We start from the raw sequence: 24,423 nt of genomic DNA, 5'->3' as shown, positions 1-24,423 counted from the left end.
CAACTTTAACAACTTTCGTCCTTTATCTAACCTTACTTTCCTTTCGAAAATCCTAGAACGCACTGTTGCTTCTCAATTACACAATCACCTCATTGCTAACAATTTTTCTGAGCCCCTTCAATCCCAGTTCCGTAAACTTCACAATACAGAAACAGCTTTAGTTAAGGTCGCTAATGACTTGTTAATAGCTTCTGACTCTGGTTCTCTTTCTATCCTCGTCCTTCTTGATCTCAGTGCCGCTTTTGACTCCGTTGATCACACTCTTTTACTCACCCATCTTGGAACTGTCTTTGGTGTCTCAGCGACTGCTTTAAATTGGTTTAGATCTTATCTCTCAGATCATAGGCACTTTGTCTCTCTGGGTGGATACAGGTCAGAACTGAGTTCAGTTTGCTGTGGTGTCCCTCAGGGTTCAATCTTCGGCCCCTTACTTTTTAGCATTTACATTTTTCCTCTTGGTCAGCTCTTAAGATCTCTCGGTCTTAAGTATCATTTTTCGCAGACAACACACAGATTTACATTCATTCTAAATCTGGTGATAAAAAGTGGCAGTCACTTTTCTTTCCTATTGTATTTCTGAGATAAAAATATGGATGGCTCAAATTTTTCTCTGTTTTACCAGTAATAAGACTGAAGTAATGCTTGGCTCTCCTCACCAGCTTTGTAACGCTGGCTCTTTAAATTTAACCGTGAATGGCTCTGCATTGGAGTTTCAAACTAAATTTCAAAACCTAGGAGTTATATTTGATGCAAGTTTGTCTTTTGATCCACATGTGCAGAATACTGTTAAAACATCCTTCTTCCATCTCAGAAATATTGCAAGATTGCACCCTATGTTATCTTTCTCTGTGGCTAAAAAGCTGATTAACACTTTTGTCTTTTCTCGCATTGATTATTGCAATAAGCTCCTTGCTGGGGTCTCTAAGTCTACAATAAATAAACTACAGTATGTGCAAAATTCAGCAGCTAGAATCCTGACTAGATGCAGGACAAGTGAACAAATCTCTCCTATTTTGGAGTCCTTGCACAGGCTCCCTGTCAGGTTTCGTGTAGATTTTTAAAAATTCTTCTGCTTACATACAAGGCTTTGCATGGTTTGGCTCCCCAGTATTTGGCTGAGCTTTTAACCCATTACACCCCAAAACGTGATCTCTGCTCCTCCAATTCTGGTTTCTTAATTGTCCCTCAGGCTTGTTACCGTACTATGGGTGATAGGGCATTTTCTTCTTATGCTCCAAAACTGTGGAACTCACTACCATCTGATCTTAGAGAAGCCCAGTCTTTTAGTGTATTTAAATCTTCTCTTAAAGCTTATTTCTTTAGGATTACTTTTACTTGATTACTTTGTTTTGTTTTTTTGTTTTTGTTATTTAATTATTATTATTACTATTATTGTTATTAATAATTTAATTGTATTTTATTATTAACTTTTTTTGATACATGTCTATATACTCTTATGTAAAGTGTAAAACTCTTATGCATGTGGTGTTGAAGCAGAGAGAATATTAGGACATAAACAGCTGTTACTGTCTCTCATGTAAAGCAACGTCGAAAGGAGCTATGTTTTAAAATATTGAGCTATAGCAGCTATTTCTATCCCAGTGAAATAGGTGATAATTGTCTTCAAACTCACTCCGTACCCAATCATATGGACATCTTTATATTCCTCAGTGAAGTAGTACTGGATAAACAGGAGCTAGAGTTAAGTGACATGGAAAAAAGGAGGATATTATTTTCTGACAGAGTTTGTGAGAGACAGGCTCCATTCTAAGGTACCCAGGGTTCCTAGATTGACAAGGAGACTCTGCTAATTAGCCTCTGTCTCCCAGAATGGGAAGAATACATTTCTGGAGATATTTTGTAAGGTTAAAATAATAAGCAATACAAACTGAAAGTTTTGTAAAGTGACACAAAATAATCACACAACAAACCTTCTTTAGTTTTTGTTTTTCACTCATCACAGTATATTAGATCATTTTTTTTCAGGATTTGAATTTAAAAAGATCAGCCATTTTAACATGTTTTTGGGGATTATATTGAGCAGAATAGAAGTTAGAGGTCAAGGACCACTTTCTTGGTCTGAGGCTAGGATTGAATGGGGCTCTATATTTATTTGCGTGCATGTGTGTGTGTATGTGTGTGTGTGTGTGTGTGTGTGTGTGTGTGTGTGTGTTGGGGGGGGCGTTTCAGAACCCTCAATTCCTCTTTACTTTGGGTCTGGCAATGACCCAAAAGGGAGCTTTTAAACCCAGCTATCGTCTGCCCAAAATACCACACTGATGAACGTCCTGCAGGAGAGGACAAAGCTGTGCTGCTCTTTACAAGCTTCTGAAGGAACCCAGCTGGGCAACACACACACACACACACTTCAGGATGAACAGGCACAAATGAAATGAACACGTGCATATATTATATATATATATAAAATGTGTGTATAATATGTGTGTGTGTGTGTATATATATATATATATATATATATATATATATAATGTCCTCCTAACCCCTACACTTATCCCCACATGTTCACAACTGTCAGTTCTTGCTATCCATGTGATGACATTGGGTCATCATTTCACAAGGATAGGAAAACATGGCCACACACACAAACACGCTGTGTGCTGATAAACATGCTCACAATTGATTCACCACTTTATCACAACACTCCTACAACAACATTAATCCGTGAATTTAAACCACTGCTTTTTGTGAAAACAACATGTCAATCCATAATGAACCACCCACACACACTCTGGGACACTCATGGCTTCCCTTTCTCTGAGCTTTCTCGCTCTTCCAGAGAGCAACTTCACCTTGAGTGATAGGAGAAGATCCTCCTGCGCATGTAGCGGTCACATGAGGCTACATCCGTGGATGGGAAGTCTTTCCCACCTTTAAGAGTGTTTTACGAGATCCACCGCTCCGTACAACTCCCACACACCCACACAGTACAACACCGCACACTACAACACAGACTACACCACAAAGTACACTACACACTACAGCACATACTACCCTACACACTGCAGCACACATTACAGTACACGCTACAACAAACACTATAAAACCACTACAGCACACAATACAGTACAGACTACAGCACACACTAGAGTACACACGACAATACAAACTACACTACACCACATACTACCCTACACACTACAGCACACACTACAGCACACCTTGCAGTATACACTACAGTGCATGCTACAGCAAACACTATAAAAACACACACTACACAGTACACACTACAGTACACACGACAAAAAACTCTACATCACAAACTACACGCTACAGTACACACTACAGTACAGACTACAACACAAACTACAACACAAGCTGTAGTGCACACTACAGTACAGACTACATCACATACTACAAAACAAACTACAGTACACATTACAATATAGATTACAGCATAAACTACAGCACACACAACACAAAATACAGCACACTCTACAGTACACAATACAGTACAGACTACAGCACAAACTACAGCACACCCTAAAGCACAAACTACAGCACACACTAAAACACAAACTACAGTACAGACTACAGCACACAACACGTACTACAACACAAACTACAGCACAGGCTACAGCACAAACTACAGCACACACTACAGTACAGACTACAGCACAAGCTACAGTACACCCTAAAGAACAAACTACAGCACACACTAAAACACAAACTACAGTACAGACTACAGCACACACTACAACACAAACTACAGCACAGGCTACAGCACAAACTACGGCACACACAACACAAAATACAGCACACTCTACAGTACACACTACAGTACAGACTACAGCACAAGCTACAGCACACTCTAAAGCACAAACTACAGCACACACTAAAACACAAACTACAGTACAGACTACAGCACACACTAAAACATGTACTACAACACAAACTACAGCACAGGCTACAGCACAAACTACAGCACACACAACACAAAATACAGCACACTCTACAGTACACACTACAGCACAAACTACAGCACAAACTACAGCACACCCTAAAGCACAAACTACAGTACAGACTACAGCACACAACACGTACTACAACACAAACTACAGCACACGCTACAGCACAAACTACAGTACAGACTACAGCACACACTACAGCACACGCTACAGCACACACTACAACACAAACTACAGTACACACTACAGCATACACTACAGTACAGACTATGGCACATTTATTACTATTACTATTACTACTACTAATACTATTTCCACTACTATTACTACTTTTACTACTACTACAGATAGTACTACTACTACGTCTTCTACTACTACTACTATTAATGCTACTACTATTACCACTTCTACTATTATTACTACTATTAATACAACTACTACTACTACTGTTAATTAATTAATACTACGACTATTCATACTCATATTCAACTACTGCTACTACTACTCTTAATACTACTTCCACTATTACCGTTACTACTTATTACTACTACTACTACTACTGTTAATACTACTTCTGCTACTATTAATATTACTACTAATACAACTATTGCTATTACTACTGCTACTGTTAATGCTACTATTACTACTACTACTATTGTTAATACTAGTACCACTATTCATACTGCTACTGCTACTACTACTATTACTATAACTACTACTACAACTAATAAGCATAATATATTCACACATTCTTCATTTGATCTACTGAAACTGAAATGCATTTTAAATAAATGTTAGACAAAATTGTATTTGTGCAAAAATGTGTAGCAGACATTATAAATTAGAAAAATAAAAATCCAGCTGAAAAATTTACATTTAGAGTGTTTTTACAGCAAAACAGGTTAAACTTGATCCTAATGGTATGTATGCAATAAATAGATAAACCTGAAAAAAAAAACCTGCTTCAGGATTAAATGAAACCAAAGCACAGTGAGGAGTGGCATTTCAGCTTTTGGTAAAATAAAGGCTGTTGTTTTGCGCGTTTGGTTTCCTAAGGGCAGATGCCGAGCTCAGAAACACCTGGGTCTAGCTTTCGCTTCGTGGCTTCGGTGCAGAATGAGTGAATAATTGCTCTGGTCACAGATGGTAGCAGATGCCTCTTTGGGCTCTGTTTACTCTCCTACGACATCAGTGAATCCCAAAAGCACACACACTCAGCTTCCACAGGCTCACATAGACATATTAGTGGATATATCTTGCTTTTCTTCTTCACTCCCTCTCTTCCTCAACCAATTATGTAAAGAGTCAAACGTGATCCATCTGCTACCATCAGTCGCTTGTCATTCATTTGGGACAGATGAGCAACTCCTCATATGCCTTTGTAACTGTGGGAAAAAATGATTTGCATATTCTTTTTTCATATTCATAAATTCTTTCATTCTTAATGAGGGTAAGGGTGTAGACATGTCCCCAGGCCATTTGTAGTATTTTCTTGGGGATTTAAAAACATATTGAACGATTTAATATTCAACATACATTATTTTTAATAGTTTAGAATGACACCTTCAAGGCGAAAGAGCACTCACATATTGAAATGAAAAATAAATATATTATAACCTATAATGTATTGTTAAATCAGTTTTACGTTAGCTTGCATAAGTATTCACCCCCTTGAACTTTTCCACATTTTGTACTGTTACAACCTGAAACTGAAATGGACTTAATTGGGATTATATGCCATAAATCTATGCAAATATAGCCAATAATACTGACGCGGGGGAGAAATCAATATAAAGAAATCAAATAAGAAGCTGATTGCGTAAGTATTAACACCACCAATCCCTCCTTCCCCAAATGGTGTGAAACCCATAAATTAGTTACCATCAGAAATCACTTCAGTTAGCTGAACGAAGTCAACCTGGGTGCAATTAGTGTCATGTGAAAATGAGTTAAATGCTGATTAGCACTCAATTCTTTTTTTTTTCCTGGTAATTTGATGGAAAGATGTGCAGCATTTGTACCACAATTGGCTCCATTATCAGCCAGTATCTTTGTATAAAAGTCTGTCACATGAATACATGGAAAATAAGTGAAAAACAGTTAAAACTACAACACCTTCTCTTTCCAAAGGAAGTGTAGAAAGTACCATTACAATATTCCAACTAGATACAATGAAATGCATTAGTGCAATACTTCTACTCTATTATTATCCTCCTGCATATTAAACTGTAACATTAAAAAACACAAGAACTTGCCAGATTTATTTATATACACCTCTGACACATCTCCGCTGCATTGCCTGCATGTATTTTGAAAATGCCAGGGTACGAGGTGGCATTAAACCGGTCCGAAACACCATTACACTGCTCCCTGTGCCAACTGCTCTGCAGATAAATAGCTCGTGCTGGGACGGTGACAGAGTGACAGGGTAATTTGTCAGGGCAGTCCTACTGAAGGCAGACACTGTGAATACAGGGACATCTCCATTTAATGTGGCAGAACCCAAATCTAAGAGCTATCAGACTCGCTGCACAGTCGGCACTTTTTGTGCAGAACGCTGTGTCATCACCTGTTCATAACATTTACATCTTTTACGTGCTGTAACACATTATTATTTATTATCATCTCTGCATGGTTTTTCCTAATTAACCAAATTAAATAAATAAATCAGGACTAGGTGTTGGCATCATAGTGTGTAGATCTAATCTCTCTCTCTCTCTCTCTCTCTCTCTCTCTGTGTGTGTGTGTGTCTTAGTTGATCTATAGTCCAGGCCATAGAAACTCAACATCCTGCAAGTAAAAATTAAGTGCCTTCTTATGTAAGTGCATATAATTTTAATTAAAGTGATAATTATAAATAAGTTTTACTTCAACCTCTGTGCATTATTTAAAAAAAAAAAAAGAGGATTTAGTCATAATGGGTGGAAAGTATCATGACAAAAATGCAAAAAATCAGTCTAAGGTTTCGTTTTTGGCATCCACATCAGACTAAAACCAAATAATGTAAGAATAACATAAATATGCTGTATATTGAGTTATGCCTATAAATAACAAAAAAGTAACCATAAAATGTTACCATAAAAAGTGCATGTTTAAACAGTTTTGTCTCCAAGCTGTAGTCCACCACATGGTTATATTTGCTGTAAGCAGTCCACCGCTGTTTTTTTTTTTTTTTCTCCTGCTGTGGGACTGGCAGGCCTCATTAATTTGACACAACACAGAGCCCGCCCAAGTCACTGGTTAAACATGAGTCGAAATATCGCAGGCTGTAAAGGGAGAAGATGAACAAACTTGTAAGCACTAATGGTTTTGTCCTGCCCCCCACCCCCTCCTCACCCCTAATGCCTTCTGGGAGTTTGTGCTTTACAGCTGTTTTAGCACATTTTAATAAAATGGCCTAATTTCCTAAATAGAGATGACACATTAACAGATTTGAAAACAGACTGCCATTTCATTCTTTTGGGTAGCTTTAAGGTTAAATCATAACAGTTCGCAAACACTGGGAACGTGTCTGAAGACAAATTTCTGATTTGGAGATTTTGTTAGCTTTGTTAGAACAAACACATTTCAGAGACATGAAACCATTTTGAACAATGAGTTGTGTTATGTTCTGTGAAATCTGGAATATGCCAGTGTTATTTTACTAATACTCAACTGCATAATTATTGGCACCCTGCAATAGAATTATAAAAAATGTTGCATAAAATTAATATTCCATACTCAAAGTTTCATTCATTCATTTTAAATAACTTCTTTATCCTGGTCAGGAGTCCGGAGGAAGCTGGAGTCTGGCCATCAGGTGAGAATACACCCTAGATGGGGGTCATTGCAGAGCACTATACACATACACGGCCAATTTAGGGTAGCCAATCCACCTACTAGCATGTTTTTGGAGGTAGGAGGAAACCCACATGGGAGAACATGTGAAACAGTAACCTGAGCTCAGGAGCGAACCAGGGATCATGAAGCTCTGAGGACATATCAGTACCCACTGTACCACAGTGTCACTCTAAACAATTTAAATTTAAATGTAATGCAAATAAATTGCCATGCTTGAAAAAAAGATTTGCTGTCTTTCTCCAGAAACTCTGTTGTGGCCAAATTTGCAATTGTACAAAAATAAAATCCATCAGCATGTGGAAAACCAAACAGACAGATGATAATTTTTTGACCTGCACAAATCAGGTAATGGATATAAAAATACTAACCAGCACTTTTCAAAATGCCATTAAGCACAATCAGGGCCTTAGTAAAAAAAAATCAACAGTAGGAACAGCTGGACATTTGCCAGGAGTTGGACACATGAGGATACTGTCCTCCCTCTGCACAGTGAGGAGGATGGTAAAGGATGGAAATAACTCTGTGTTCACACTAGCGAGCGACAAGTCGCTCTTGTCGCATGTAGTTTGTCTCTTGGGGGCGTGTAACAAGCGCTACTTGGGAGTGTGTACCGTCCATCCAGCACTTTTATTTCCAATGAGAATGGGTTGTAGCTAGCTTACAGCACACAATTTACTACAGTACACGATTTACTTATGTGCCAGGTTTTATATTAGCTTTGGTAACAAATTAGCAGCACAAGCTATCTGTACTAGCTATGTACCTCCAAACAGAGCCACCACCATATGCCTATATATCTATATATCTTCTAGTTAAAACTGAATACAAATTAAACAATGCACCAATCAGTGTGAAAAGCACACTGTACAAGCATCTGTACAATCAATTCTATGCAAATATAAAAATCTTGGGACAACAAAGACACTGCATCATTCAGGAAGAAGGCATAAATTAATTCCCAGAGATGAACAAGCTTTGGTCTGAAAGATTCAACTGAACCTCAAGATCTGGTGAGGTAGTTGGAGGAATCAAGTCCCAAATATATACATCCAACATCACCATGGCCTGAAAGACTCTCAAGCAAAGAAGAAGCCCCTATTCTAAGACCAGCATAAAATAGCCAGACTGAGCTTAAAATAGCCAGACGTAGCTTTTTTGGAGGACAAAAATTGAACTGTGATCAGCTCTATGTATGGAGGAAAAAGGGTGAGGCTTTTGATATGAAGAACACCTCCCCAGCTGCGAAGCATGAGGATGGCAGCATCATGTCATGTTGTCATGTTGTCATGTCATGTTGTCATTATCTAAAAATAATGAAGCAACATTTCAAAATCAGAAAGTTTAAAACTGGTCACAACAGTGTCTTCCAGCAGGACAGTGATCCTAAGCATACCTCCAGAGTTGTGATAAAATGGCTTAAAGACAACAAAGTGAAAGTATTGGAGTGGCCATCACAAAGCCCTGACCTGAATCCCAGAAATTTGTGGCCTGAGCTGAAAATGCGTGACTGAGCAAGGAGGCTCACAAGTTACACCAATTCTGTCAGGAGGAATGAGCAAAAATTCCAGCAAGTATTGTGAGAAGCTTGTGAAAGGCTACACCAAGCGTAAAAGGCAATGCAACCAAATGCTAGTAAGTGTATGTAAAACTTTGAGCCACTGAAAATCTAACATAGCAAATAAAAACTGATATAAATCTGTCTCTTAGGTATTATTTTGAAATGACCTATTATTGAAATAAAGTAGATACCCAAACTAACTTAACTCAGGAAAAGTATGGTAACATGAAAAGTGTGGCTTTGTGAAAAATTGAGTTTAAATGTCTTCATCCGAGACGTATGTAAACTTTTGCCTCAGCTGTACACAGGAACTAATTGCAGGTAGGAAGTTTTGAATGGGGAAATAATAAAATGTCATACCACATACGCCACCTGATTGGTCCCGGAAATCACTTGATTGAGCCAGTCATTGGGATCATATTACGCTTTCCTGCATCATATCTTAATTTCCATAAAGATGAGAAAATCTCAACTCATGTGTCACTTGTTGCACTGTCGCTTGCTGTTGTCACTAAAATCGTGGCTCTCTGTTGCGCATGTACATTGAAAATGAAGGGTTGCCTGTCATTTGTCACTTGCTAATGTGATGTGAATGCATGGTACGATCACAAAGTTCACAGTTTCATAATTACACACTTTATATAGGTTTGAAAATAAACCATTAGACGCCACTTCAGTAATAACAGGCTGTTCAAAAGTCATTAATAAGCATCAGTGGACCTACAATTAGAATGTGTTTTGACCAGATGAGAACAAAATCTAACTTTGCAGCCATGACAATCATTAGAACTAGGGGTGTAACGATACATCGTGCCATGACGCAAAAATATGTGCAACCCCAATTTAAAATATAGAGAGCACCCTAGTCACGTGATCTCATTCTTTCGTGGAGTGCCTGCACTTGTGAAATCCGATAGTTACGGACGGCAACAAACCATATGCACTATACGTTATACAGTTACCCGACCAATTATAACAATTAAAAAGAGCTCTTCAGTAGCTTTCAAATAACACCAAAGGCCCCAGAAATCGGGCATTTTAGCTGTCTTTGGAGCTCTATTTCTGCTACGGAGCTCATAATTTTTTAGTTAATCATCAAGATCATACAAGTTTTGGGAGAATTTATAAATGTATTTATATATTTTTAAGATTTGATGACCCTGTAGAATATTTTGTTTACAATGTTCAGAGCAATTTCCATAGCTCTGTTCATAGCAATTTTTTATTTATTTATTTATTTTTATATAGGCAAAAATGCACATTGTTTTGCATTGTTTATGATTCAGAAATAAAAAAAGGCATCTTTTCCATTATAATTTTTCTTCATTCAAATTTTGTTCAAAATATTCTGAGAATTGAATTGAAATTGTGAAGCCAGTATTGTGAATCAAATCAAATCATGACTGGAGTGTATCGTTACACCCCTAATCAGCACGTTTGGCAGAAAAGGGGGAGTGTTTAGAAGGAAAAGCCCTCAAACTAGGTGTAAAATATGGAGGTGGCTCATTGATGCTTTGGAGCTGTTTTGTGGCTGGTGTTCAATGGCACTTGAGAAGAATGATGGCATCATAAATTTTATTGAACCCCAGGATATTTCAGCCCCAAACCTAATTGCCTTGGAAACACAAAATCAATGTTTTGCAATGGCCGTGACAAAAATGTCTTAATTGAACTGTTATAGCTACTCTTTGTAATTGTGGAGAAGGAATACAATGCACTTTATTTGCTCTAAACCTGTAGCAATAATTTAAAATCCTACACCCTTGTACTGATTTAAAGTTCAAACTGTGTATATGTATAGGAGGAATATTGTTCTATAATGGCTCACAAAAGTGTTCAGTCTGTGTATTCTGTATCTAATCTTTAATAAAAAAAAAAAGATTATTAAAAAATCTATGATTATTTTTAAATTTTCTGCTCCTCATTCATTTTTGTCACTTTGTTAATATCTGTGAAGTACAAATCAGATTTCTTGTAATGAAAAGCTTTCTTTCCCAATAAAACTGTAAACTGCAAAATGGATGCTAATCAGTGTATACAGTGCACACAGCCATTAAATTATAATATGCTCAAGTAAACATGACGTAATATGAAATATAAATGATGTAAATACAACACAAAACGGTCTTTCTATAGGGCAAACAAAAGAGAAAACCCCAAAACCATCTGAGCAAAAATCAATAATCAAACACTCTGAAAGACAGGTTATCTACCAGAGATACCAGAGATGAGCAAACTTAAACCACACATTTTCTCAGTAGAGAGGCGTTGTCATAGCAACCGTAAGTAAAAATAACATGAGACTCCTTTTTTTCCATTCGGAGTTGAACGGGATCGGATAAAAAAGCACACACTGAGAAATACTGATCAACAATTACTGACATTTTGCCCAGAATATGCACAAATCCCAGCAATGTGTCTCTCGCAGATCGCAGTCAGGGATCTGGTGGCCTAACATACAGCCACACCTCTTATTCACATAAGGAATTAATGCTCGTCAAGATAATGATCATTATAAAGGCAACGTTTCCGCCCTGGTAATTATTTACCCTACAAGCTAGGACAAGTCTATTTGGACCTTTCTTCCTTTAAAAGGGATTAATTAGGATTTCAGAGAAGCCTGTTTTCAGCACATCCTTTTATCATGGCACCAAACAGTGGGGATCCCTCCTGAATAAGAGCATCCATCATGAAAGGAGAACGTACCGGAGCTCCACAAGAGCCCTACATCATCTGACTGCCAAAACCATGTTGAGGAGCACCAGGAGATCAATTATGATTTTACAACATCCCGTTTGTGTTCCCAAAACTCATGTGATTCAGCAGAAGGTCGTAGGGGGGAAAAAAACATGGAAAAAAACATTGTCCAAAAATAGCCACCAAAAAGACAGAGGATGGCCCAAGGATTAACATTGCCCAACGACACGGCTGACCTTTGGTCATGGAGGACTACCTTTGCCAAAAATGAAACAATTTTTCATAAGGCAGAGAGACAGAGAGAAATAGAGAGTGCACTGCAGTGGTCTGAAACATTGCGCCGGAGAACTGAATTGCTCTCCCAACACTTACAGCATTTGTTCTACTCTTAATTGGGAGGCCATCCAGCTGTCTGGAGCTAAAGCATCACACAAGACTAATGAGTTCCTCACATGATCCATTGGGAGATAGCGAGAGAGAGAAAGAGTGTGTTAAGGAGGTAGAGACTAAATGCACAACACTCAGAAAAGAGAACACTAAGTGAAAAGTAAATCTAAAGATTTTGACCCCATCATCATTTAATGCTAAGTGTTCTCTGTTTCTCAACTTAGGTAAAGTCTGTTCAAAATAAATAAATAAATTAACAAAAAAAGGGTCATAAGATGGAAGCAATGTCTCAGAATGAAAGGCTCATAATTTTTCCAGATTTCCAATCTCTCCCAGAAATTCGATGCACTGCTATTGAAGCAACTTCAGAGGTGTTGCATGATGTCAGACCCCACTGAGTGTCACAAGTCATAGAAACAAATCTCATTCCTCCGAGTTCAAAACCAGATCAAACGAGACCTGCAGTGTCACTTATATATCAGGTCCTGTTGCGCTGTTCTACTTGTCCACCACATTTGAGTCAGTCTAACATTGATTTTGCATGAATGTCACCCGAACATCAGTTATACCACAAGAAAACACTATCTTAGCAAGTGAAAATATCTTTAATATGGGAAAATGTGTACTATTTCTTATTATGAGACTATTAGAAATGAAATGTAATATTATTCAACCTGTTTTTTAGATGTTTTTACTCATTTCAAGCTTTAAAATTTCTTATATTGGAAGATAATTTGCTTCTTTCCAGAAATAAATAAATGCTCTACTACTAGAACAAGACTATTTCAAGCTTGAAAAGAAAGGTATAGAAATACATTTAGTAATCTTATATTTGGTTTATTGCAATCATATAATAAGAAACTCTAGATATATTTTAAGATATTGTCACTTGCACTTAATATTTTTGCAGTGTAGGCACTGATGACTCAGACTTAAGTTGAGTAAATCCGAGTCACTTAAACTCTGATTACTTGTATATTATTAACATGGGGTCTTCGCTGCAGTTCTGTGCACCCTCTGCCCTGTACAGTTTGAAGTTCTATCCTTAACATTAAATAACCCACCTCATTACAGGCATAATAATTAACTGATAAATTGGATTAGGTGTCCTAGCAGTAGGGAATAATCTAACTATGTACAGCAGAGGGTCCTAAGAACTCGGTTATTAAGAACTAAGTTAATAAAATCCAAGTATTCAAGCAACCCTGACTTATAAAATCAGTCATGTATCCTTAAAACCAATCAGATACGTTGCTCTGACATTAGCCATGCCTCCTGGCTGAAAAAATAAAGCATCGTGTTGTGTGCTGTTGTGCTGTGTCAGAATCATAACGGTGCTCATAAACGCATACATTTTTACTGCATACTATCGAATCAGACACCTTTCCAAGCCGGTTGCAGTTATAGCTAATTCAGAGGGATAACTGATTCGAGGAGCTCTGTCTTTGTAGTGCCCATTTCATCTCAGCTAATCAGTGAAGTTGGCATGCTAACTAAGAATTTAACAGGTTTAACTTGTTAGTTAGATAGCATAACTCATTTATATTGCTTTAACAAACCTACAGTATGTAGCTCCCCTAAAAACTACATCAAAAGTCCAGTTAGCTAATGCTAGAAAGCTGAGGAGTTGCCTATAACGGACACGTGTTGCTAGCTTGCTTTGTTTAGCAAACAAATGAGTTTATTGCATCTAGCTTGGCAGCACCTTGGCTTTCAGTGCCGAGAAAATGTCCTCTTGAATGTGCCCACAAACAACAAAGTTGTTAGCAGCAAGAGACTTGTATGCCTTCTTTTTTCTCTCCAGTATAATGCTCAGAGTTTGTATGAGACATGTGTGTGTGTATATAGATAGATAGATAGAGAGATAGATAGATAGATAGATAGATAGATAGATAGATAGATAGATAGAGATATGTTTCTATGAAACTGTATGTCTAGTAGTTGCAGGCTAGGCCACCGATTAGGATCATGTAGTCACTGACAGGACTCCAAGTCATGAGAATCTTCTAGAGTTATACCATTTGAAAGTGTTAGTTTAGCCAAATAATGCTTTCTGTCTTTTAGTGGTAACGTTAGTGGACAACATTTTAGCTAATGCCAATCTGATGCCAAACCGCACAGGGGTTTTCCTTTCAGAAAAGATTCATGTTTCTACCTCATTAGAAAGCCAGAACCATTGAAACTTTATTTCTAAAGAGTGTACTGTCAAAGTGGTTATGTTTGTATAATTATCATTTCCTCATTACAGCAATAAGCCTGATTTACTGCTTACTTACTTAGAGTTTTAATAAAACTAGGAAAACTGCTTTTATATGATTATTACGACTCTTACATTTTATCAGAGTGTAATTGATTTGGGTTTTATGGGTTAAAGGTTGAGATATAAAAAGCTCTAATGGCTGCAATAAATATATATATGATGGTATATATATATTAATACACAATCTGTATTTGCTTAATGTGCCTAATATTTCAATGGTTGGATTACTGTGCTGTAATCGTTAAGGGATTTGGGGAACTTGATTTTACCGGAAATGGTTTGAAGGCTTCTACTTCTAATCCAATGATTCTCAACTTCCCAATGCATGGCACGTCTAAGCGTTTCCTCTTCACCAATACGCTGGATTTAATTTAACTTATCAGCTAATTATCAACCTTTCAAGAGCTGGAAAAACATTATAATAAATTCTATAATGCAGGAGATAGCTAGAATGAATCCAAGCACTGCTAGTAGACCGCATCCTTCATACACTCTATTAAGGATTCTTAATTGAAATACAAATGAAACAGTTATGGTTATGAAACAGTGACTGGTTTTGAAATAGAGCTATGTATGTAGCTATGTATGTAGATTGCTTTTTACTTCTTACTATACCCTGTACAGTTAAATGCTTAGTGGGTCTAGCTTGGTCATGGTCTCAAAGAAGGTTCCTGAGACTGACTGGTTCAATCCAATGACTATATGTACAGTCACCTCTGAAAGCATTGGAACGGCAAAGCCAGTTCTTTTGTTTTTTTTTATACACTGACAATTTGACAATTTGAGCTTGTGATGATTATAGGAACATGTGGTCTTAAAGTAAATAACACTTAATATTTGGTTGTATATACCTTGCTTGCAATAACAGCATCAGGCAGGTGACCCAGTGACATCACCAAAATGTTTCATTCTTCTTTTGTGATGCTTTTCCAGGCTTGTACCACCGCTTCTTTCAGTTGTTGTTTGTTTTGGGTGGTTTCTCCCTTCAGTCTCTTCTTCAGGAGGTGAAATGCATGCTCAGTTGGGTTAAGATCTGGTGATTGACTTGGCCAGTCTAAAACCTTCCACTTTTTTCTCCGGATGAAGTTCTTTGTTGTGTTGGCAGTGTGTGTTGGGTCATTGCCTTGCTGCATGAAGAAGTTCCTCCCAATTAGGAGACAGAATGTTTCTGTAGACATCTGAATTCATTCTGCTGCTACCATTATGAGGTACATCATCAATAAAGATTAGTGAGACTGTTCCAGAAGCATCTATGCAAGGCTAAGCCATGACACTACCTCCACCATGCTTGACCGATGATATTTTGGATCATGAGCTGATCCTTTCTTTCTCCACACTTTGGCCATTCCATCACTTTGGTAGAGGTTAATCTTGGCTCCAGAACATTTGTGGATCATCTCATTATTTCTTTGTGAATTCCAATCTGGCTTTCCAATTCTTACTGCTGATGAGTTTTTTGCATCTTGTGATAATGGCCTCTATATTTCTGCTCTGGAAGGCTTCTTTGAACGGTGAATTGCGATAACTTCATCCCTGCCCTGTGTAGATTGTTGGTGATGACACTGACTCTTGTTTTTGTTTTTTTCTTCACAGCCTTCACAATGTTTCTGTCATCAACTGCTGTTGTTTTCCTTTGCCGATCTGTTCGATGTCTGGTTGTTTGTACACCAGTGGTTTCTTTCTTTTTCAGGACATTCCAAATTGTTGTATTGGCTATGCCCAGTGGCTTGTGCAATGGCTCTGATTGATTTTTTCCCTCTTTTCTCAACTTCAAAATGGCTTGCTTTTCTCCCATAGATAGCTCTCTGGCCTCTATGCTGGTTTATCCTTTTAAACAACAAATGCAGTCTTCACAGGTGAAAAACAGAGCTCAAACCAAGAATAGACATTCAGAGCTATTGGTTGTTTAAACAGTCACTCTAACAGGACACACCTCAGCAACAAGAAACAGTTTGATCACTTGAAAAATGGGTGGGTTCAAATAAAAGGTGCCATGTATTGTACTATACCATGTACTGTAATTTATAAATTAAAAATTTATATCCAGAATGTATATATTTCTGTAAAGCTGCTTTGTGACAATGTCTACTGTTAAAAGTGTGATACAAATAAAATTGAATTGAATCGAATGTACTGATTTAATTGAATGTTCGGATCTCTCATCTCATATTCGTCTTTTGATCTCAAACCCGAATGCCTTCAGTGTATAGAAAAAACAAAAGAATTGGCCTTACCATTCCAATGCTTTTGGAGGAACTGTATGAGTGGACAACATGGTGACATTCACTCCTGTTGTGTGTTTTTCAAGCCTTTTTGAAGTCTAAATGGGAGTCACCATCTTGCAAAATAACTGTGCAGTAGAGACTTGGTGCCAGAGCATGTCCAGTAGATACGGCCAGGTGGAGAGTGGGTCCGCCCATGTTAGTGAACATGCTCTTTCACAATAATCTACTGAAAAGTGCAACTTAACTGGCTCATTGGCTAACTCAAAGTGGTAAATACAGCATTATTAATTAATATGTAAAATGCTAAACTGTATATTGGTCACAGGCATTGATTTTACCATAATCAGAGAAAGATTTTAGAGCTTTTAGTCATGACTGATTGAGCTACTATTTGACAGCAAGCATTTTAGTCAAAGTATTGTAAAATAAGTAGCTAATACAAGGTATCAACTGAAAATATAAACAGCAGTTTATATTTATAGTTTATAACATTTACAACTATTTTTTTTGGGGGAAAAAAAAGAATCGCTGCTTTCCATAATTTTCATCTAGTTCTACCCATCTGAAAAAGTGCTCTTATATCCCCTGCTCATTTTGTCAGTGCAGTTTGTTTAAAAAAGCACCGACTGGCTAACCTTACCAAGATATTTTGAATGTCTGCTAAGGTCATACAGTCTATAGTAAATCATTATCAAACTTATGCCTATGTTTATGCCATCACTTCGCTCACTCACTTTGTTTTGCTAGTTATAATATCAGTACAGTGAGCTAGCTTAGACATCGAAATGAGCAACATACCAGAAAAACTGCAAAGAACTCCCTGATGAGGGTCTGTTAGAACAGTTCACAGCAAAACAAGACATGGCTTTGATACAGAACTGTCCAGAGATTCAGGTTCGTGCACGCACATCCAAGATGCTCCGAAGCCATCAATCACATCGTTGACCATGCCCTTTCATTCTTAATAACTCTTACAAAACATGTATCGTAAGTAAAAATATTGGGGGGGAAGATATTAAGGTCAACTGAACTTAAAATAGAAATCTGCCCTGGATCCCATTATCTAACATGAGAATGGGCGGGGTTAAAAATTGTACTGCAGCCAGCCACTAGAGGGAATCAGAGACATTTTGGCTTCACTTTTGACTCCTTGTTATGACATCCTCTCAAATCAAGCAAGCCACCAACAAAAATGGTCTATCCATCTATCCATCCATTCTTTGTACCGTTTATCCTACACAGGGTTGCGGGGGAGCCTGGAGCCTATCCTAGGGGACTCAGGGCACAAGGCGGGGATCACCCTGGAGGGGGTGGTCTCATTTCCAGACAGGTAAAAATAAATAAATAAAAAGATGGACCTATGAAAAGAATTATATCTCAAGGTTATGCTAAATGGGGTAGCTAACTTAATCAAATTGATGTTAAACAGCTAAACAAGCTTAGCATGTACTGAGAAATAGCACCAATTACCAGAAGCATTACCAGAATAATAATGATAAATGGGATTTTCACTGTAGACTAACTTGCAGTATTTCTAGACTCTGAGTGCAGGCCTGAAAGCCTTTTAACAATTCTGACCATAATTACCACATCTATTAAGAAAGCTTGGAAATTTCATAATGTAATATTCCCTGCGTATAAAGCTAGCTGTATAAGACTCACATCTCGTGGAATTTAAACCCACGATTTTTGTACAAGCACTTACAATCTTCCGATAAGATGTCTTTATATTATGTTATTATGTACTTTTAATTAGCAGTACTTTAAGCTTGTTACATTTTGTGTGTTAATGCTCCTTTTCTGTATTGTTATTTGCCGTGTTATATCCGAGCGTGCTATAAAAATACCAAGTGTTTTTTTTTTACAGCTCTTCATGGCTTACTTGGCTAAAAAAAATACTGAAGATGGCTAGAGCAGGAAACATTGTCCTATTTTTTTCCCCCAGCACTACATTATCTTTAAGTTACACAATACGAATGTGTTTTAACTGAAATTGGACTTTCACACTTCAGAAAACACCTATATATATTTTATTGGGATCAGACAGCCGTACAAAATGTCACCTAAATCAATATGCATACACTGTTTATATTCATAGCTTGCTGCATGCTGTAGTCCTTTACGAAAAGAAGGCTGGAATTATAAACCAGAAGAAAGTTGGAGTTATAGAACTATAACGAATGGTAGATATATTGGTATGTTTTAATGTTGTGACAGGTTGTGTGACAGGTAAGCGAATTTAGATATATAATGCATTAAGCTTTCAGATGGGTACAAAATACATTAATTATACAACATCTCACCTGCTATTGTGACTGCTAGCTTGTTAGCAAGCTAAATCTCTCCAGGACAGCTAAGACACACAGCCTGTGGGCTACACTAAGCCTAGCTAGCACACTCAACAACTAGGAGTAAGTTTTATGATTTAACATGAATGGAAAAACTTTGCTAACTTTACAGCAGAAGTTAGCATCCTTGCTTTAGAAAGCTATTTCATTCCTGCTTGAAATTATCCAGCAGTAACACAGGGGAAATAATTAATATATTTAGATAATATAATATATTTTTACTTCTTTGAAACATATTTTAAAATAGTTGCTTGGAATTTCTGAGAGTAACCATGAAAACCACTACAAAAGTTACTGGTCAAACCAGTGCCAAACCGTTAACTAAATATAAACCCAGCTAACGAAGAATATTATTATAACATAAATATCTCACAAGCTCTAAGGTTGGGATTTAGCATTTCATAGATAACATTGCTGTAATTTTCTTGAAAACATCTGGCGTGATAAAGGTTTCACAAAGCCTTCACAAAGTTATCAAAAATGACCACTGTAGAAATGTTAGTGTTAATGTCCTTATAACTACAATGTGGTAGGTAATGTTACACACATTTTAAAAATCTTCACAAAACACCTAATTAAATGTTCTTCGAAATAACATTCCCTAATACAATAATATTCAGAAAAAGATTTCGCTAACCTAAAATTGTTAGCTAGGAACTAATCATTAGCTATCTACTACTAAACTGTTCAGCTAACAACAATAATTGAGGGGTGAGTGTGTGAGTGGCATTAATACGAAAAGTCAAAATTACTAGAAATAATTATTTCATGAATGGTTATCACACAACAATATAGGCGAATATGTCTGAGGTATTGTTTAACAGCAAAAGGGATGCTGATTTTCATGTGGAATTGAGTACGGATTCAGGTGTTTTAGACACTGGACTATTTTCCTGACCAACATTATTTACAACTTAAACAACCAGCAGTGTTGGGTGTAATGCGTTACTAAGCAATGCATTACTGTTTTAACTTAATTATACTTACTTATGATGTACTTGCATTCCATACTGTATAGACTTTTAACAATTCTGTTTAGACCAATACTTAATTTAAAATCTAAATTTATCATCTAAAGATAAAATTTGTTGTGTAAATTAACTGGACCCCTTTAAATTCGTTAGCTGTAGGCTAGAGCACCTGCATGCGAGTTCACGCCATGTGGCTGTGAAGTCGCTCAAGTTCAAGGATGTCAGCAGGAATGAGTGGCTCTTTTGCTAAATTGAAATATTCCCATTACTTCATTTTTTTGACACATGTAGATAAGAACATCATGATAAAATGTAAGTTATATCTTGGGGGAAAAAAGCACTATTGGCCTGACATCTGACATGGCTTCTTTGTAACTACAGAGGGTTACTTCTGTCAAATGATTACACATGCTATCAATCAGTTGTGTTGAAATTCTGTGACTGCAGTTGTATTATGGCTTATTGAGTCAGGAGTCGCTTTTGTTTTTAGTAGCTCTTATTGTTAATCCATTTTATATCATTTGTTTACATTTTTGTACTTAAAAATGGTTTAATAAAACTATACTTAAAAGACTAAACTATTTCATGTTTGACTTAAATTTAATTTCTATTGTCCATGTGGTCACAGTTGATACAGATAAAAAGTAATTAGTAATGAGTAATGCAATTACTTTTCAGACAGAGTAATTAGCCAGTAATTTAAATACAATGTTGACAGTGTTATTATTAATTAATAATTAATAACTTTTTTAAGTAACTTACCCTACACTGCTAATCAGCTAACAAGCAACTTAGAATAACCTAGTAAAAAATGTATGATTTCTGTCAGTTGGCTAGAGACTCATGCGACCAAAGTTAGCGTAAAGTAGACTTTGACAACACTTTAGCTTTCAGTGCCATGGTGATATATAACTGAACATTTACCACTGGGCGTTTTAGGGGGTTCATTAATTTTGATATTTTACATTCTCATAGATTTGTGACACTGCCAGTGTTACCAACTTAGCAACTGATCATCAATGTACCCACCGACCAATCACTGATCACTAGTGTACCTACCGACCAATCACTGATCATCAATGTACCCACCGACCAATCACTGATCACCAGTGTACCCACCGACCAATCACTGATCATCAATGTACCCACTGACCAATCACTGATCACCAGTGAACCCACCGACCAATCACTGATCACCAGTGTACCCACCGACCAATCACTGATCACCAGTGTACCCACCGACCAATCACTGATCATCAATGTACCCACCGACCAATCACTGATCACCAGTGTACCCACCGACCAATCACTGATCACCAGTGTACCCATCGACCAATCACTGATCAACAGTGTTCCCAGTGACTGATCACTGATCACCAGTGTACCCACCGACCAATCACTGATCACCAGTGTACCCATCGACCAATCACTGATCACCAGTGTACCCACTGACCAATCACTGATCAACAGTGTTCCCAGTGACTGATCACTGATCACCATTGTTCCCAATGAATAATCACTAATCGCCATTGTTCCCCGAAATGATATTCATTCATTCATTCATTCATCTTCAGTAATCTCTTTATCCTGGTCAGGGTCATGGTGGAGCCTATCCTGTGAGTATGGTGTATTCTAGCCTCATGGCTAGAGTACACCATTCACCCATCATTTGATCCACACACTCCTTCACACCAAATCACCCATTCACCTACTGGCATGTTTTGGGAAGATGGGAGAAAACCGGAGAAAACCCACGTGAACATGAGGAGAACATACAAAACTCTGCATAGACAGTAACCCAAGCTCAGGACTGAACCAGGGACCCTGGAGCTGTGAGGCATCAACACTACCTGCTGTGCCATCTTGCACGTTCCTTACACAGTTAACAGGTTTTGATATCCAAATGATCATCACTGACTATACAGTTTAGATTATGATGTTATCTGGTGACTTCTAGTGACTTTCTGAGCATGCATAAGGTACTTTGTCCTGAAAATGACCAGCAACTCACACAAAAGAATGCGCCTTACTGAAGCATTAATAAAACATATTTAATTAGGCACTTCCCTGCTGTGTTTACCCATCACTGCTGTCATGAAAAATAAATCACTGACTTCGGCTCATTTATTAGTAAATAAAAGGCAGAACTGTCGGTCATGAATGGCCTTAGGGATTCATCGCTGCTTCATAAAAACCGCTGAAATGATGATTAAGCTCAAAACAGAGGCACATCAATCTTTCATTTCTGGGCATGCATTTTTCCTTTTAATTACAGCATCGGGCTGAGGTGTGGTCAGCAGGGGGCGCTGTTTCACGGCGCAACTTGATCTGCTTGTCCTGTTTTAATTAGATGCTTGAGCATTTGAGATATTCAGGAGACCATATCAGAATCAACATCAGAGTCATCATGGGCTGCTTGCGGCGGAGCAACAACAAACACATCCGTGAGGCTCTGATCATTTCTGGAAGGAGTGTGTGAACGAGTTTGGTCGCCATGTGAGATGGTTCTCCTTGAGAACGGAGCAGGATCACCTTGAACTATATTTGCACGGGGAAAAAATATAATCATCCAGCCTTTAAATCAATGCGTTCAGGAGGTCGTGCTAGTGCCGCTTCATCTTACCCGGTGTGTGTGTGTGTGTGTGTGTGCTGGGGGGGACGACAATCGGACACGCAGCATGGGTGCGTGTGCGTGATGCGCGCGCGCGCGCGTGTGTGTGTGTGTGTGTGTGTATGCGCGCGCGCGCGTGTGTTTGGAATCCAAATTGAGCGCAGAGCAGAGACTCCAGCATGCCAATGAACTTCTACACTTGTGCAAAATCATCATGATGGTGCCTGCTATAGGTTATAGCGCATGACATCCCATAAGCAGACCGTTTTTTTTTTTTTTTTTGTAATCAGCCGTCTAAAATATATGCTCTGGTTTAACAAAATAAAATAAAATAAAAATCTGTTACATACCATGTTTACTTCGGACACCATGTCTATGCTGGCAATGTCTATATTCATGCCAACCGCCACCGGAGCCCCTAAAACGAAAGAAAGGATAATAATAATAATAATGATAATAATAATAATAATAATAATAATAATAGCAATATTGGAAATGCAGATGATTCCTGAATTAGGATATATATATCCCGTTTACAATCCAGCAAAAACACCAGCAATTAACGGGCATTTCATAAAATCTTTTTTTTTTTTTTTTTTTAATAGAGCTGCACAGCAAATGCACAGGCTGAAATGGAGATCCTCAGCATCATCAGTGGAAACTGTTAACCAGCCTGTGACTAGAACAGGTGGATTAAGGTGTATTATGGTACAAGATGTCAATATAGACATGTCGTAATGTGGAAAGTGTAAAATGCGCAGTGATGTGATGTCTAACTTGGACATTTCAGCCCGAATCCGCTTGGATTTGATGTATAAAAATGAAAGGGGTTAAATGAACCTGCATGGATTAATTCATGCTGAGATTGCGTATAGCCTTCATGCTTGCTTGAGGATGAATTGACAAGGTTGCCTGCCACAAGTCACCGCACATCACGCACATCACACACATCATCACATGCATATTAAATGATTCAGATGCACGTTTTGATTCCTCACCTCCAAAATCCGGCCTCAGTCGGATATCGTATCCCTTCATCAGTCTGTCCACTGTGTCTTTCACTACAGGCATATTGCTAGAGTCTCTGCTGCGGGAATAAAAAAAACGCAACGTTTATTTAACATGCTGCAAATTCTCCAGCAAACACAGACTAACATATGAGGAAAACATGTGAGGAAAAATCCAAACGCTACAAAAAAAAACCTAATCATGTCCTTTCTTCTTTTTTCTTTCTTTTCTTTTTTTTTTTTTTTTACCTTTGCGCGCACACAGCAGTCATGATGAAGGGACACAGCAAGAAGATGCACTGCGATTTCCTCATCCTCTCCATTGCAACAGTTTTGATGATTTTTTTTCTTCTTGTGGACCAAGCTGAAGGAAGACAGCGCGCGCCGCGCATCCAACTTCAGTCCCAGCCAGTGCAGTAAAGCCGAGCGCGACTCACGCGCATGCGCACACCGAGCCTCAAGATCAAAGAGTAGCCTTGCTACTGAGGAGAGTGGACACGTTACGTTTTGCTGTCGTACAAAAACCACGCCCTCGTTTGAAACGTCTATGCTCTGATTGGTCAGAATTAGGCACTGTAGAGTGATAGGGTCCT

General features: G+C 37.9%; 1 protein-coding gene across 2 annotated transcripts in view; it reads right to left on the bottom strand.

The window, feature by feature from the left end:
- Positions 1-24,317, bottom strand: part of gabrb2a (gamma-aminobutyric acid type A receptor subunit beta2a) — a 57,556-nt gene extending 33,239 nt beyond the window's left edge. For both annotated transcript variants that reach the window (XM_026919243.3, XM_026919245.3), the window contains exons 1-3: positions 24,080-24,317; positions 23,822-23,910; positions 23,174-23,241 (exon numbers count right to left, since the gene is read on the bottom strand). In XM_026919243.3, coding sequence (XP_026775044.1) covers positions 23,174-23,241; positions 23,822-23,910; positions 24,080-24,222 — 300 coding nt within the window. In that variant the 5' untranslated portion in view covers positions 24,223-24,317. The remainder of the gene's footprint in view (positions 1-23,173; positions 23,242-23,821; positions 23,911-24,079) is intronic.
- Positions 24,318-24,423: the final 106 nt, after the last annotated feature.

The sequence above is a fragment of the Pangasianodon hypophthalmus genome, chromosome 9 (genome assembly GCF_027358585.1).
Source record: "Pangasianodon hypophthalmus isolate fPanHyp1 chromosome 9, fPanHyp1.pri, whole genome shotgun sequence".
NCBI lineage: Eukaryota > Metazoa > Chordata > Actinopteri > Siluriformes > Pangasiidae > Pangasianodon > Pangasianodon hypophthalmus.
This window is presented reverse-complemented; position numbering and strand designations above follow the sequence as displayed.